This window comes from Pelophylax lessonae (genome assembly GCF_965119305.1).
Source record: "Pelophylax lessonae genome assembly, chromosome: 2".
In the NCBI taxonomy this organism is placed as follows: Eukaryota; Metazoa; Chordata; class Amphibia; order Anura; family Ranidae; genus Pelophylax; species Pelophylax lessonae.
The window spans coordinates 733244163-733260991 of record NC_138769.1 but is presented as its reverse complement, the minus strand read 5'-3'; the positions used below and the strand labels follow the sequence as shown (position 1 = coordinate 733260991).

At 47.6% G+C, this 16829-nt stretch overlaps 1 protein-coding gene across 1 annotated transcript in view; it reads left to right on the top strand.

Annotated features, from left to right (window-relative positions):
• The window catches only part of LOC309547573 (solute carrier organic anion transporter family member 2B1-like), a gene marked incomplete at both ends in the record, with an annotated part of 123255 nt that overhangs the window by 91812 nt on the left and 14614 nt on the right, over positions 1-16829 (top strand). Inside the window, 2 exon segments of the mRNA XM_082247444.1 lie at positions 4324-4488; positions 6505-6703. Coding sequence (XP_082103570.1) covers positions 4324-4488; positions 6505-6703 — 364 coding nt within the window.

The following is a 16829-nucleotide window of genomic DNA, read 5'->3' as shown; positions in this document are numbered from 1 at the left end:
AATGGGATGTCCTATGCGTGTAGCACGAAAATACATGTACAATCACGCGTTCACTAGATGCTAGGTGTGAACCTAGTGTGAATGGAGCCTTACGCTTACTGGAGTTCATTAAAATGGTTCTCCGTACAAAAAACTTCTATACTTAATATTATTGTCATGAATTGTCCCCTGGAATTTTTAAGCCATAATGTAAATGCTGATACGGTGTATTATCTGATAAACAGGGGCTGCGGGCATGGTGCAGGGGATGGCGCAGGTCATAGTATAGGCATTGCACAGGTCATGGTAAGGGCATGGCACAGGTCAGGGCACAGGTGATGGTACAGGCATGGCACAGGTGATGGTACAGTCATGGCACAGGTGATGGTACAGTCATGGCACAGGTCATGGTACAGGTATGGCACAGGTCATGGTACAGGAGATGGTGTAGGCATGGCACAGGTGATGTATAGGCATAGCACAGGTGATGGTATAGGCATGGCACAGTAAGTACAGGCATGGCACAGTATGTACAGGCATGGCACAGTATGTACAGGCATGGCACAGTAGGTATAGGCATGGCACAGTAGGTATAGGCATGGCACAGTAAGTACAGGCATGGCACAGTATGTACAGGCATGGAACAGTAGGTATAGGCATGGCACAGTAAGTACAGGCATGGCACAGTATGTACAGGCATGGCGCAGGAGATGCAGTGCTGCGGGCATGGTACAAGAGAATGTCCTGTACCATGCCCGCAGCACTGCATGAGGAAATGCAGGGGCTGCGGAGGAGTCTCACTTACCTGTCAGTGAGACGCCTTCAATTTAAAAATCGTGCCGCCCGGCGCCAATACGTCACCGCAAATGCGCCGCCGATGCTCGGGAAAGCCTGAACGCGTTCGGCTATTCCCGGGCATGTGGCACATGCGCAGTGACATGTCGGCACCGAGTGGCACCATTTTTAAAAAGACAGTGAAGCCAGTGACTCGAGTATAAGCCGAGGGGCATTTTCAGCTTGAAAAAACACGCTGAAAAACTCGGCTTATACTCGAGTATATACGGTATGTAAAAATCCACATTTTTTTTATTTTTTGCTAGAAAATGACTTAGAATCCCCAAACATTTTATACCTTTTTAAGCAAATGCCCAAGAGCAGTGACGGCCAACCTTGGCCCCCCAGATGTTTTGGAACTACATTTCCCATGATGCTCAATTACACTACAGAGTGCATAAGCATCATGGAAAATGTAGTTCCAAACCATCTGCACAGTGGTTTTTCAAAAGCAATTTTCCTTGAAAAAAATACACTTTGGTGAATTTAATGCAGAAAAAGCACATTATAATATCCAGTTTAGTAAATAAAAATAAATAAATAGATACCTACCATGTCACGCTTAAAAATTGCGCATGCTCAAGGAACTGCATCAAACTACGGTACTAAAAAAAGTTCCGTAGGCGATGCTTTGTACGCTTTTACAGGTTACTAGTTTAGAGTTACACAGGAGGTCTGATGATAGAATTATTGCTATTGTTATAACATTTGTGGTAATACCTCACACGTGTGGTGCGAATACAATTTACATATAAGTGTAACTGCATATTCACTTACCTTTTCGCGTGAGCTTGGCGGGGGGGGGGGGCACATATCATTTTTTTTATTTTAATATTTATTTTATTAAAGTGGAGTTCCACCCTAAATTTATACTTACCTCCATCTTCTCCCTCCGGGTCAAAACAAATGGATAATCGCAATTATTTTTTTTTTTTTTACTTACCTCGTATAGAAGAAAATATACTCACCTTACTTCCTTCTTCCTCCCCTCGGCGGCCACGGCCCGTCGTCACTTCCTGGCTTTGCAATGATTCCTGGGAGCTGAACGTCATCGCTCCCAGGAATCGATGCTCCTGCACCGGCCCCGACGTCAGCTCCGGTGCGCGCGCGTCATTCCCTTTTAAACAGCTTTTGGGCATGCCCAGAAGCTGTGGAGGGATGACGCTGCGGCACCGGAACTGACGTTGGGGCCGGTGCAGTGCATCGTGGGACCGAAGAAGATGGAAGAGGAAGCAGAAGAGGATTGCGCTGGCTTCAGCTGCCCACACCTGAGATGGCAGCGCTGGACAATACTTTTTCAAGGTAAGTATTTCTCCTAAAAGGTAAGTGCAACCCAGGACAGATCAGAGGCTAGCCATTGTGGAATGTACTAGCCCTGACTGTCCCGGGGGTATTTTTATTAAAAAAAAGTATTCCCAGGGTGGAGCTCCGCTTTAAGAACAAAAAATTGCACTGTCTCTCATTTATTTATTTTTAAATCAGAATAAGGCCCCGTTCACACTGGGGCGATCCGACTTCCCGGGGCGACCTCACAGGTCGCGGCGCGCTGCTCGCACCGCGACCTCGGAGCGGCCGGCACGGACTTCATAACATTGAAGTCAATGCAGGTCGCTCCAGGTCGCCCCAAAGAAGCTCCGGACCCTTTTTCTAAGTCGGAACGACTTGTGTCGCTCCTATTAGAACGGGTCCACAGCTTCTCTATGCCAGGCGACCTACGGCGACCTGTCAGGCGACCAGGTCGCCTGACAGGTCGCCCCAGTGTGAACGGGGACTAAAAGAGGCTGAATAAAAATGCACGCCACACTTTTCAGATATTTATTTGTAAACAAGTTTGAAAACCATTTATCATTTTCCTTCCACTTCACAATTTTTATGTGCCACTTTGTGTCGATCTATCACAGGGCTCAAAATTTCAAGTCATGAGCTACTAGCCAGGCCTTGCCACTTGTTGCCCCACCCAAACCTTACCCTGCTCTGCCCCTACCCTCGTAAAATATCTCATAAAATTACACTGTTAAATGTTTTATTCAGAATTAAGTTACAAAAAAAATATTAACAACAACAACTTTAACAGTATCAATGTAAACATAAAAGCTAAAAAGTGCTTTCCCTGAGTATAGGAGTGGCATTAAGGCAAATAAAGCAGGGCTTCCTTTCATGCCAAACAATATGGCATAACAATATGAAGCCAATTTCAGACAGAGATTTTCTATGCGTTGTACAGAAGTAGCAAGCCCTGTGTAACGTCCCCTTTCTGATGAAAAATACCACTTATCAATGGCTGTGTTTGGATTGTGCCCCCTTTCAATGCCCCCTTTCAATGCAGAGTGACCACAGCGTGCCCCCTTTCAATGCAGAGTGCCAACAGCATGCCCACTTTCAATGCAGAGTGTCCACAGCGTGCCCCCTTCTAATGCAGATTGACCACAACGTGCCCCCTAAATGCAGATTGACCACAGCATGCCCCCCTTTCAATGCAGAGTGCCCACAGCATGCCCCCTTTAAATGCAGAGTGCCCACAGTGTGCCCCCTTTAAATGCAGAGTGCCCACAGCGTGCCCACTTTAAATGCAGAGTGCCCACAGCGTGCCCCCTTTCAATGCAGAGTGACCACAGCGTGCTCCCTTTCAACGCAGAGTGCCCACAGCGTGCTACCTTTCAACGCAGAGTGCCCACAGCGTGCCCCCTTTCAACGCAGAGTGCCCACAGTGTGCTCCCTTTCAACGCAGAGTGCCCACAGTGTGCTCCCTTTCAACGCAGAGTGCCCACAGTGTGCTCCCTTTTAACGCAGAGTGCCCACAGCGTGCCCCCTTTCAATGCAGAGGGCCCACAGCGTGCAGAGAGACCAGCGTGCACTTACCTGATGCAGCGGCGGCTTCTCCTCAATCCTCCTCCTCCTCCTTGGCCAATGGCAATTGTTCGCCTTTCGACCAATCAGGAAACGGGTCTCGTACCCGATTCCTGATTGGCCAGGAGGAGGATCAGGAGGAGGATCCATGTGACAATAGCAAATATTCATTCGATATTGTCACACAATGGTTGGGCTCAGGGTGCACTGCTCTGCGCCCCAGGTCCACCCTTTTCTGAAGAAGAATGCAGGCTACTCTGTGAATGGCGGCAGGCACTAATACATTCCCCATACAGCACAGCCCTTACTCGCCATCCTCATCATTCCACTCGCAAAATGCGAGCAGGCGAGTAGAATTTTTGAGGGCTGATCTCTCACATAAAATGCCAATAAAATAAATTTACGTTTTTGGAAGATTTCATGTTGTATGAATACTTTTTTTGTTTAATTAGAACTTAAAACCCTGGATTTTTGTAAAGACTTGAGGTCTTGTTACTATATCAGACCTCCACGCATGTTCTTTCTTTCTGTTTTCTGATCTTTACTTTTACTTTGTACGTAATTCTTCTCTCCTATATAAAGCCGTTCACTGTGTACAGAGATTGTCGATTTCATTATCACTCATATAACACAACTCTCCTATTATCCAATCTTTTATTTCAGTCTTCCCAAAAGTTTTGCTCAGGACCTTGAAGAACCCGATTTATCTTTTGGTAGTCATGGCTCAAGCGAACCTCTCAGCCATGGTGTGCGGGCTGGCAACCTTCATGGCTAAGTTCCTGGAGAGACAGTTCACCATCACAGCATCCTTAGCCAACCTGATGATCGGTGAGTTCCAAAGTTGTAGAGGTTGGGAGAGAGGGAGGGAAGGAGTCAGAGAAAGAGAAAGAGATGGATAAGGAGAACGATTATGAGACAACTGCTCCAATTAAAACGGCCAGTACAGTGTCGTCACCCCCACCTCCTTTATGGAAGTATGGAGCTCTGTCACCTACCAGAGACCAATCTAAATGGGACTCCAACTGAACAGTAATATTCCTTTTGGAAGAACCTCCTTAAAGTCCATTGGAGAACCTTCAACAATGCCTGTCGTGCTGAGCTGGGTAGCTAGCAGTACAGAAGAGGGTGTTATCATACTTGGACCATCTACCAAACAGCATCGCCAACCCATACCACCATAAAGTCTAACTGACCAACTAGGAGCAATCCAAGCTGTGCGGCATGCAGCAACTCATCAGCACCTTGCCTATCTAAATGTCAACCATTATTTCGACCTGTCAAAATATCAAATTAAAGACATAGTGAATGATTCCAAAGAATATTATGTGGGAGAACAGAGACATGGAATAAACTTCCAAAAACTAGCTACTTATCAGTTACTGCAGAGAGCTTGCAAACTGGCCCCATACCTGGAGATGCTGCAAAACCCCAAAGATAGACAGGCAGACCCACAGCCTGGAAGTCACACAGGGTGGCACAGGCGGACCTATAAACCCGAAGTGAGTAGACTGTGCCAGTGGTATGACCAAGGAGCCCTAGAAGATGAGGTCTTCTACTTCCTGCTATGGGGTCCCAAGTATTCAGCAGTGAGGGGCACTCTTTTTTCAGAGGCTCATCCCGGACTTAACTTCTATAGAAGAGAAAAATAAACCACATTCTATTGGGTGATAGGGATCCAACGAGTAAAATAGCTGCACAGTATGAAATCTCACAGATTGGATGGACATGTTGAGGACTTCTAAATCCCCTGGGCTCAACCCCTATCCTTCTTATACCTTACCCCTGATAATCTCCCTGGACTAACCTACTATTACATAATTACATAGTAGTTGAGGTTGAATAAAGACAATAGTCCATCCAGTTCAACCTGTGTAGGAATGTATGGCCGTAATCATCTCTCAGACCCCTGTCTCAAACCCCTATTCTCCTATATAATTATTTTCCTCTGACAATGTCCTAGGTTTCCCCCCAACTTAACTCTTCAATTGCTTTTGCAGCTAAAAAGTATTTGGTCCTGCCAATAAAACCTATTTGAATTGAACTGAATTTGGAGAGAGAGGTGCTCTCTGGATTCTGGCTTCCAGGGGTTCCATAGATATGGTACTAGAACCTCCAAGGTTGCTTTCTTTGCTCTTTAGAAGTAAAAATCTGCTGCTATAGAACCGGTTATTGGTCCTCCACCATTGTGGCCATGGTTATGATTGGAAAATGGGCAACATAAGCATATAAGGACCCAGATTAGGTGCCATAGACCTGTGGTCTCCTAACTGTAGCCCGGGTGCCAGATGCAACTCTTTGCTTGCTTTTATCTGACCTTGGAGGCACAATTTCTTCCACTGGCACAAAAAACGGGGCATAATTCTACCCACTTATATCAAAAATGGGGCATTGACACCAGTGATGGAGCAGAATTCTTTCCAATGACAACGATGGGGCTCAACCGCTCCCTCACTGACTGACACTAACAACAGGGCACTATTCCTCCCACTGACAACAAAAATGGGGCATTGTTTACTTCTGATGCCAGAATATTATCTACTCCCACTGGCCACAGTCTGCCCCCCCCCCCCCCAAATCTGAAAGACAGTAAATTAGCCCTTTTTATTAGAAAGTTTGGAGACCCCTGCCATAGAAGAAGGGCAATGGCCAAAGCTTCCTTTCTGGTTGTGTTCTCATTCTTTTCAGCCAACTGAAACCTGCCATCATGTCCTGAAACATTTCCTACATTCTGAGAATTTCCCAATCCTGCCTCTGAAGTTCTGAAAAATTGTGTCCAACATCAACACACCATACAACAGCCCATTATGTGTCCTTCACGTGCTTACCTCCTCTTACTCTCCGCAGGTTCAGTGAACATCCCCGGAGCCATGGCTGGTATAGTTCTGGGTGGAGTAATCATGAAGAGATTCCAGTTATCGCCTAAGCAGTGTGGAGCCATGTGCGTCATCGGCATGTTGTTCTGCATCCTCCTCGCTCTCCCACTGCTCTTCCTGGGGTGTTCTACCCAGCAGTTTGCCAGTCCGAACGCCGACCCGAATCTCAGGTAACCAGTCAGACAGGGGCTTTCCCATTTTCCCATTTCCATCTGCTTTGCCAGAAGGTTAAAGTGTACCAATTGACAAAACTATTTTTGGTTTTAGAAAGAGTAGGGAATGATTAATACCCCTGTTGGGCTATTATTTAAAATCCCACTGGGGAGATTGCGGCCGTGAGTTTATTTTTTAACCATTTAGATTGCCATGACTTGTAGGATACGTCCTTGGCATCCTAAAGGATAATATACCCAAAGGCAGGCAGTGAATATATACAGTATCTCACAAAAGTGAGTACACCCCTCACATGTTTGTAAATATTTTATTCTAACTTTTCATGTGACAACACTGAAGAAATGATACTTTGCTACAATGTAAAGTAGTGAGTGTACAGCTTGTATAACAGTGTAAATTTGCTGTCCCCTCAAAATAACTCAACACACAGCCATTCATGTCTAAACTGCTGGCATCAAAAGTGAGTACACCCCTAAGTGAAAATGTCCAAATTGGGCCCAAAGTGCCAATATTTTGTGGGGCCACCATTATTTTCCAGCACTGTCTTAACCCTCCTGGGCATGGAGTTCACCAGTGCTTCACAGATTACCACTGGAGTTCTCTTCCACTCCTCCATGACGACATTGCAGAGCTGGTGGATGTTAGAGACCTTACACTTCTCCAACTTCCTTTTGAGGATGCTCCACAGATGCTCAATAGGGTTTAGGTCTGGAGACATGCTTGGTCACTTTGGATAAGTGTTTGGGGTGTTATGTTGGAATACTGCCCTGTGGCCCAGTCTCTGAAGGGAGGGGATCATGCTCTGCTTCAGTATGTCACAGTACATGTAGGCATTCATGGTTCCCTCAATGAACTGTAGCTCCCCAGTGTCGGTAGCATTCATGCAGCCCCAGACTATGACACTCCCACCACCATGCTTGACTGTAGGCAAGACACACTTGCCTTTGTACTCCTCACCTGGTTGCCACCACACGCTTGACACCATCTGAACCAAATAAGTTTATCTTGGTGTAGCACTTCCCCCTTGAGGACTGCTGGATTTCACACTTACGGGTCCCCCTGGGTTGCCATTAGCATCCCTAACGTTAACAGTCTTCCACTTTTCTTCCTGGCTCATTCAATAAACAATCCAGGGGTATGTAGTTGTTTTTGTGTTTTTTTGATAAATTAGGGATGGGAGAAGGGAATAGTGAGATAAACTATGCACAAGATTTGAGGACTTCTATCGCTTGGTACAGCCAGGCTGTTGATCCACCTTGCCACTGAGGTGAATTTAGTTTTAAGTCTCTTTCCCAGATGACTTGATGAACTGATTTTATCTTCAGGACACTCTCCTTAGTATCCTCCTACTTGCTTGCTGACACCCATCCACTGAATATCCTACTCCTGGGGTGGCCCCCCTCAGGTCAGGCCCCTTGACACGATCCCCTGTACTCATGATACTGCTTTTCCAGGGTCTCCAGTGTCTTCCCCTCAGTAAGCTCTCCTGGACCACTGAGTTCAGCTCCACTCCTCTGGCCCTCAGGACGACCACCTGACACCACGTGCCACTGCTACAAAGGAGGAGGCAGCCGCCACCCTCCCTCCCGGACTCTGCCCTCCAGCGAAAGACCTTGCAGCACATATGCTCCTGGCTTTTATACAGTATCCCAGAATGCACTGAGGCGACCTGCCCCTGCCAATCACAAGGACTATACCAAAGCCTATGCATCCTTTTGTCAGGTTTCCTTCCACTGTCCAACATGCCTCCCTATTGGACCAGTGTGAAACACTGTCTAGACATAATGAATTGCATACTGAGCACAATGAGCAAACCTTACTAACAGATCCTGCTCTCCGATAAGCAGAGAACAATATAGATTTGCCTGCTGCTCCTCTGATAGGCAGACAGAGCCAAAAACTATACTCTCTCACTATCACCTACCTAGGAGGGTGCTACATTGGTCTCATCAGACCACAGGAGATGGTTCCAGTAATCCATGTCCTTAGTTTGCTTGTCTTCAGCAAACTGTTTGTGGGCTTTCTTGTGCATCATCTTTAGAAGAGCCTTCCATCTGGGACGACAGCCATGCAGACCAATTGGATGCAGAGTGTGGCGTATGGTCTGAGGACTGACAGGATGACCTACCCCACCCCTTCAACCTATGCAACAATGCTGGCAGCACTTATACGTTTATTTCCCAAAGACAACCTCTGGATATGACGCTGAGCACGTGCACTCAACTTCTTTGGTCGACCATGGTGAGGCCTGTTCTTATTGGAACCTGTCCTGTTAAACCGATGTATGGTCTTGGCCACCGTGCTGCAGCTCAGTTTCAGGGTCTCGGCAAGCTTCTTATAGCCTAGGCTAGTGATGGCGAACCTTGGCACTCCAGATGTTTTGGAACTACATTTCCCATGATGCTCAACTACATTGCAGAGTGCATGAGCATAATGGGAAATGTAGTTCCAAAACATCTGGGGTGCCAAGGTTCACCATCACTAGGCCATCTTTATGTAGAGCAACAATTCTTTTTTTCAGATCCTCAGAGAGTTCTTTGCCATGAGGTGCCATGTTGAACTTCCAGTGACCAGTATGAGAGAGTGAGAGCGATAACACCAAATTCAACACATCTGCTCCCCATTCACACCTGAGACCTTGTAACACTAACGAGTCACATGACACCGGGGAGGAAAATGGCTAATTGGGCCCAGTTTGGACATTTTCACTTAGGGGTGTACTCACTTTTGTTGTGGGGTATCCCATCTGCCCCTAGGGGGTGGGGCTCAAACTCCAGTCAACAGTTGGACCTCATAGATATGGACACTGATTGGATCTCAAATCTCAACTACATACTGTCTGAAATAAAAGTGGAGTTACAAGCCTCCTATTCTGTCCTATGAGATGGTGGAAACCGGCACTCCATATTGCTGAGGCAGCAGTGTTATTTCATCAATGAAAATAATTTCATCATAGTTTTCGTCAGCTGCATGTTTTCAGTGACCAAAACTAAACCAAAAAAACATTCCAATTAAGTCAATTGGCAAAAACTATGACGAAAATCAATTCAGATTTTTGTCAACGAACGAAAACGGAACAAAAAATATCAGGGAGGGACATTTACTCACCTGAACTTCTGCTTTCCTCTGAGCTCTGGCTGTCTGTTAAAGCTCCAACCCCCTGACTCTTTCAGCAAGCTTTATAGGCTGAGAGACGCTGACTATACCTCAATATCGGACAAGTGGCCATTGTGTTGGGCGCCCATCTCTATTGATATATAAGTAGTCCCTGGCCAAGGGACCCAGGTTTATAATATTTTTGGGCAATTGCATCAAATACTTAGGACACTGGTCCATCCTGAATACTAGCGTGTTGTGTTTATATTGTAACTGTTTTTATTATTTTTTAAAAAGTATTGTAACAAAATGCATATTTTTAAATTTATTTTAGTCTTGTGTAAGGTTGTGTTGTGCCATTAATGTCCATTTTCCTACGCAATTTTCTGACACTAGTCTGATATAGGATGGGGCACATATTTATATGTTAGTGTCCACAGTGCCACTCTATGGTGACACTTTAACCACTTCCCACCCATCCAGGGCCGGATTAAGAGCATCATGGGCTTGGTGCTGAGGATTTTGAAGGGCCTTAAGGGCCGTGCCTTGGCATGCACCCAGAGGAGGAAGGGTGCAGCCATGCATGCCTAATTCAACATGGGATGCTGTCTCTGAAGCCCATAAACACACCCATGCATCGGCAAATGTCCCTCCTTGTCCGGCCTTCGTGCTGTGTGGGGAGGTTCTGAGGGAGCTGCCTGGGGAAGCGAGCATAGAAGCCAGACTTCTGTGTTTACAGGTGACAGAAGAGCGGTAACAGTGAATATGGCCAACCCGGGGCCTATATAAAGGTAGGGGCCTGGAGCTGCAGCTCCAATAGCCCCTACGTTAATCTGGCCCTGCACCCATCATATAGCAGAATGACGGCCGCAAAGTGGTTGCACTATCCTGACTGGGCGTCATATGACATGCACTCTGACTCACCGCATCTCCGATCTTGGTAAAGAGCCTATGACGTAGGCTCTTTACCATGGGACCAGCTGTGTCCAATCACATCTGGTCACATAGTAAATAGGAAGTGCCACTGATCGGCTTTCCTCAATTCGCGCCTGACAGGCGCGAGTAGAGGAGAGCCGATCGGCGGCTCTCCTGACAGGGGGGGTCTGTGCTGGTAATCACAGCATTGATTACCAGCGCAGACCCTTGGGGGATGCCACTAGAGTCACCAGGGAATGCCCACCCAAGGCCACCAAGGATGCCCACCCATGGCCACCAGGGATACCCACCCATGGCCACCAGGGATGCCAATCAGTGCCCAGGGAGTCTGTCAAAGCCCTCCTCATCAGTGCTTTCCATCATTGCCATCTATCAGTGCCGCCCACCAGTGCCCATCATTGCCATCTATCAGTGCTGCCCACCAGTGCCTATCAGTGCCAATTAGTGCCGCCTATTAGTGCCCATCAGTGCCATCTATTAGTGCCCATCAGTGCCACCTATTTGTGCCATATCAGTGCCCACCAATGCTGCATATCAGTGCTTCCTATCAGTGCCGCCTATCAGTGCTGCATAACAGTGCCACCCCATCAGTGCCACCCCATCAGTGCCTCCTTATCAGTGCCTGTCAGTGCGGCCTCATCAGTGCAGTAAAAAACATTTATTTACAACATTTTATAACATAAACAAAAAACTTTTTTTTTTTTTTAAACTTTTCAGTCTTTTTTAATTTGTTTAGCAAAAAATAAAAAAAACCTTGTGGTGATCAAGGTACAGTGTTGCATGACCGCGCAATTGTCATTCAAAATGCAACAGCGCTAAAAGCTGAAAATTGGCCTTGGCAGGAAGTGGTTGAAAGTGACCAGTAAACAAATAGTTATCAAAACTAAAATTGGGTGCCCTCCCCCTCCTATTTAAATTTGCCCCAATCCTTTTTTAATGAATGTGACTCCCTCCGAAAATTGAAGGACTACAAGTCCCAGCATTAACCCCTGAGATCTCACGAGAGGGGGGGGGTTGGTGAGGGAGAGAGGGGGGGATGAGAGAGAGAGAGAGGGGGATGAGAGAGAGACAGAGGTGTGAGAGAGAGGGGATGAGAGCAAAAGAGAGGGGGTGAGAGAGAGGGGGGAATGAGAGAGGTGGCTCTAGCAACCAGTGGCCTGAGAGGGGGGGGGTGAGAGAGAGAGAGAGAGAGAGAGAGAGGAGGGGTGAGAGAGAGAGGAGGATGAAAGAGAGAAAGAGGAGGGGTGAGACAGAGAGAGAAAGGGGTGTGAGAGATTGGGGGGGATGAGAGCGAGAGAGAGGGGGGAATGAGAGAGGCGGCTCTAGGAACCAGTGGCCAATAAGAGTCTCAGGTGGAGGGGGGGGGGATTTTTTTGCTGCCCCCCTGCAAAGTGCCGCCCTAGGCCTGGGCCTTGTTGGCCTAGGCCAAAATACAGCACTGCACCCACCACACACTCATCCAATCCGATGGTAAAACCAAAGAGGCACTAGTGCAAGTGGCTACAGATGGAGTATAATGTGTTTTTTACCACAGTTGGCCAGTCAAAGGAAGTACAGGGCCAGATGTGATGGGGAGTATATGACGGATGGCTGAATCCGCTGAAACAGAGTCAATCAGTGGTGGGTTTGCATATTATAGCTGTAGGTACAGGTAAGGGCTGAATGCGGTCTGCACATTGATGTACTAAATAGTAGCCCACCAGCTAACCTGGCTGTCTAAAGCTGGACTGTGGCTGTGTGGACGGTGCAAATAGGAGCGGTGTGCGTGCAATATCTTGCTAGGAGGCCGGCTACATGTGGGTGATTCGGTGTCCTATGGACAGTATACACAAAGTAAGTCAGTGCAATCCCACCACTCCCCAGCCACGCTGAAGTCTCCTAATGCCTTATGGACGGGACCAAAACACCCTTACATGGAAAGTCCTACAAGGTCTCCAATAAACAAGGGGAACTCCTCCACAATTAGAAATCCAACCTCACAACCTACTATATGGGTAGAACCTCAACCCTCTTCTAAACATTCCTGGAAAAAAAACTGATCAGATGAACTTACATTACATAAATATACCCAGTTAACAAAATAGTGCGATTGACTCATGGACAGAACCCACATAGAGGTGGTCCACCAGAAAACTCTTCATTCCTGTCGCTCTGTGTGTGCAGGGCCGGTGCTAGACTATTTTACGCCCTAGGCAAGATATAAAGGGAAAGGGTTAAAAACTCCTCTATGTAATACCCAGTGAACCTGATCTGATGGTTCCTCCATGTTATGCTGTCATACCCAGTGACCCCCATATTCCTTCATGTCCTTATGTCCCTCTATGTCACACCCAGGGACCCTGAGGTTTTTCCATGTCATACCCAGTGACCCCAATGTTCCTCTGTCACACCAGGGGCCCCTGATGTTCCTCCATGTCATACTCGGAGAGACCCTGATGTTTTTACATGTCACACCTGGGGACATCAATCCCCCATGGCACACAAAGGGACCCCAATTTCTCAGGGCACACATGGTGACCCCGAACCCCTGTTACACCCAGTGACCCCTATCCCTCATGTCACACCTAGTGACTCCAATTCACCATGGCAAACCTGGTGACCCCGATTCCCTTTCACACCAGGGATCCTCCATGTCACACCCCGGGACCCCGATCCCCTGTTCTGGGGACACCCACTGGGCAGTATAAAGAGAGTGGTCCGTACTCTGCCCTCCTTCACCGTGATTCCTTTTTCCAGGACGCTCCTCTCCTGGACCACAGTGCTCACCACGGCTCCAACCGGCTCATGGTGGATGGAGAAGCAGCAGTCAGTGCCAAGCTCCGGCTCAGGTTCAGCTCTCCTCCGCTCCCTGCTTAATATCGACCCAGGGACGCAGGGCTGCTGTTAGAAATCGCGGGGCCCCGTACAGACTACCTGGCAGGGCCCCACCAAGAAAATATTAAAGATATGTTTAGTTAAAATTACAACAAAATCACTATTATCAGACACAAATATAACATAACTCGCATAATTCCTGCTAAATCTAAAAAAAAACTATGTTAAATAAAAAAGAAGATGAGATGAGAAAAATATACAGGCTGGGCAGTTGGAGCTCAGTGATCAGAGAGACAGAGAGAGAGAAACAACGTTACAATTTATATTAAAAAAGAATAGCGCAACCATGCAAAAGAAATGACTATTAAATATGAAGACAATCCATAAATAAAAATGGGGATTTAGTCCCACCATATGGCCATATCGTGCTCAAGCCCACCACTGTGTCAAAGTACCCCATTATCAGTGGGTCCTACACTATCCATAAAAAAGGGGTGAATCCAGCCTCTCTAACCCTTGGAGACAACACTCCTTGCTGGGATGGATCTGCTAATGCACTACAATTTACAAATAAACTCCTGAGCAGAGATAAGTGCTGGGAGGGGGGGCCCACACAAGGGAGGGGGACTAGTGAGGGACGACTGTCTCTTTCTCAACAGATAAAAGCTGATAGCAGGGAGAGGGACAGATCAGATTCAGGTGCTGGAGGAAGATTTCTGTATTTGTTGTCCATCACTAATCTCCCTCTCTGTGTGGGCCCCCCCTGTGTGCTCGGGCCCCCTACAAGAGGGCTGGTGGTCCCCCCCTATCAGCGGCCCTGCAGGGACGTGAACAGCTGCCAACCAGCTCAGTGCAGAGTAACACTTCCTGCTCGGGGTTTAGGCCATTCAGCTCCAGCTGAAGAGGATCATCATGCAGGCAGCACTCCGGTGGGCTCCCTTCCTGCCTATTGGGGCCCCCCCAAACAGCGGTGGAAAGCCAAGGCCTGGTAGTTCTGCCACTGCCCCAGACACCTATCATCTTCCTCTGTCCCTTCTTCCTCGCCCACTGCCGCCTCTCCCCTCAGCTCTCAAGGATCATTAATGATGGAGAAAGAGTTCCGACTCATGGCTGCGCCCCTAGGTGGCAATGCGCCCTAGGCGGCTGCCTAGTTTGCCTACTGGAAGCACCGGCCCTGTGTGTGTGCAGTGTCGGTCCACAGGTAGATGACGTGGGTGTAGGAGTCTGCAGGGTCTGGTCTAGAAATGGACATCACAAGGGTAATGACACCGTGCTGACATGTTTCACTTGTAAACACGGGCTTCTTCAGAGCGTTCACAGTTGTGGGACTTAAAAATAGTGCAATTTCCATTGCAACTTGATGGGACTTGTTGGGGTTTAGTTGCAGTTGGTTTCTTTATTTTCTAACAAATTCAAAATTTTTGGAACTATTGGAAATCTAATTGGTCGAAAATTGATCGACTGATTCAAATTCTGTGTGAAGAGTAGTTGGTTGTTAGCTGTCCTTGAAGTAGAACTTTAGTCAGAAAATGAAGTCCTGCCCATTTTGCAGGTATTACTATGTACATTCAAAATAAGTGTCTATCAGGACCTGACTGGAAACTTTCGACCCAGGGGGCAAGTACAAACCAGAGGCCCATGGTGCAGCGATTCGGCCCCCCCTCCCACTCTCCCTCTTTCCGGCCTCCTCCTGACCCCCATTCCAGGCTGAAGCTCCACTCCAGGTACTCTCTACTTACTGGCTGAATCCAGGCCAGCAGGGGGCAGTTGGGGGGAGCTGGGATAGTTTCTGCTCAGACAGTTTACACCATCCATGCTGGGGGGGCCTGCGCTCTGTTCTTGCCTTCAACCCAGTAGGTCAGTGGCAAGGATTTTTTACTTCTCTTCACCAGAAAACTTTAGGCATAGGCGTGCGCAGGGGGTGTGTCAGGTGTGCTTGGGCACACTCTAATCACTACGTGCCATGATGATTCCCCCTACTTCCCAGGTTTCCCCTGTATTACGCCCCCACCTGCAGTGCTGCTGGCTTCCCTCCTTTCCCCCAGGTTGCTGCGGGGAAAGTTTTAGGATGGAGAGCAGGGGAGGAGGCTAGTCAATATGTAATTTACCAGTGCCTTCCTTTTATAAATTAACACAGGGAACCTACTCACTCACTACACATTCATTCATAGCTGAGGCATAGTAAACTGTGTTTACTATGCTTCAATTTGTGAATGAACAGGAAGCTGCTCAGCACAGAGCACTTTCCATTCATTCACTGTCCAGTGCAGCAGAAGCTGCAGAGAAAGCCATGTGTGTTTGAGATTTGGGGTGCACACCCTAATGCAATTGGCTGCGCACACCTATGACTTTAGGCATGTCTGTGGCAGAAGCGGTGCAGCCTTTTTATGGGACATCAGAGTGGCCCAGGGGGCAATTGCCCCCCCCCTGCCCCCTGGCCCAGTCCTCCCCTGGTGTCTATACTGCTTAAAATCCAGTAATACACTGTTTCACCCTGGTCTGCACATGCTCAGTTGCTCTCCCATTTTAGACATTTTTAGGCACTGCTGAGTTTGTAGAGACTGATCTGCTGACAGCCTTACATTTAGAATTAAACCCTCCTATCCTATACAGCCAAGGACGCTGCTTCTGTGTAGCACTGTCCCCGTAGGACTTGCTGTAACTTGTTGGGCCTCCTCTGATTACCAGCACACAGTCACTTAGGATACAGTTCACACATTCATCCTTACTTCCAATGGCTTGTTACTCAATAAACAGTCCAGGGGTGTTTGGTTTCTATTATTTATTGTGGAACTTGGATGGAATAAGGGAATAGTGGGATACTCCAACTTGAACTATCTACAGTTGATAAGGACAACTCTCACTTGGCCTCACCAGGTTCCTTGTGGAAACAGTCACGCTGCTTTGAACATACTGCCACGTGTATGGAAAGGGTTAAGTCTTCTTGCTCTCTCTCTTGCAATAGACTTGGTGATCTACATTATCTTCAGGATACTCTCTAGTATCTCCTTTACTGACACCCGCCCACTGACTCTTCTAGCTGCAGGGATGGCCCCCCTCAGGTCAGGCCCCATGACAGATCTGCACTCACTGTAGACAGAACAAGATCCCTCAGTGTCTCCCTTCCAGTCAGCTCTACAAGACCTCCGGGTTCAGCTCCTCTCTACTCTTTAGGCACTCAGGTCGACCACCTGAGGGCGCATAGCAACTTTTACAGGGGAGGAGGCAGCCACCCCCCTCCCTCCAGGACTCTGCTCTCCAGCTGAAAATCCCCAA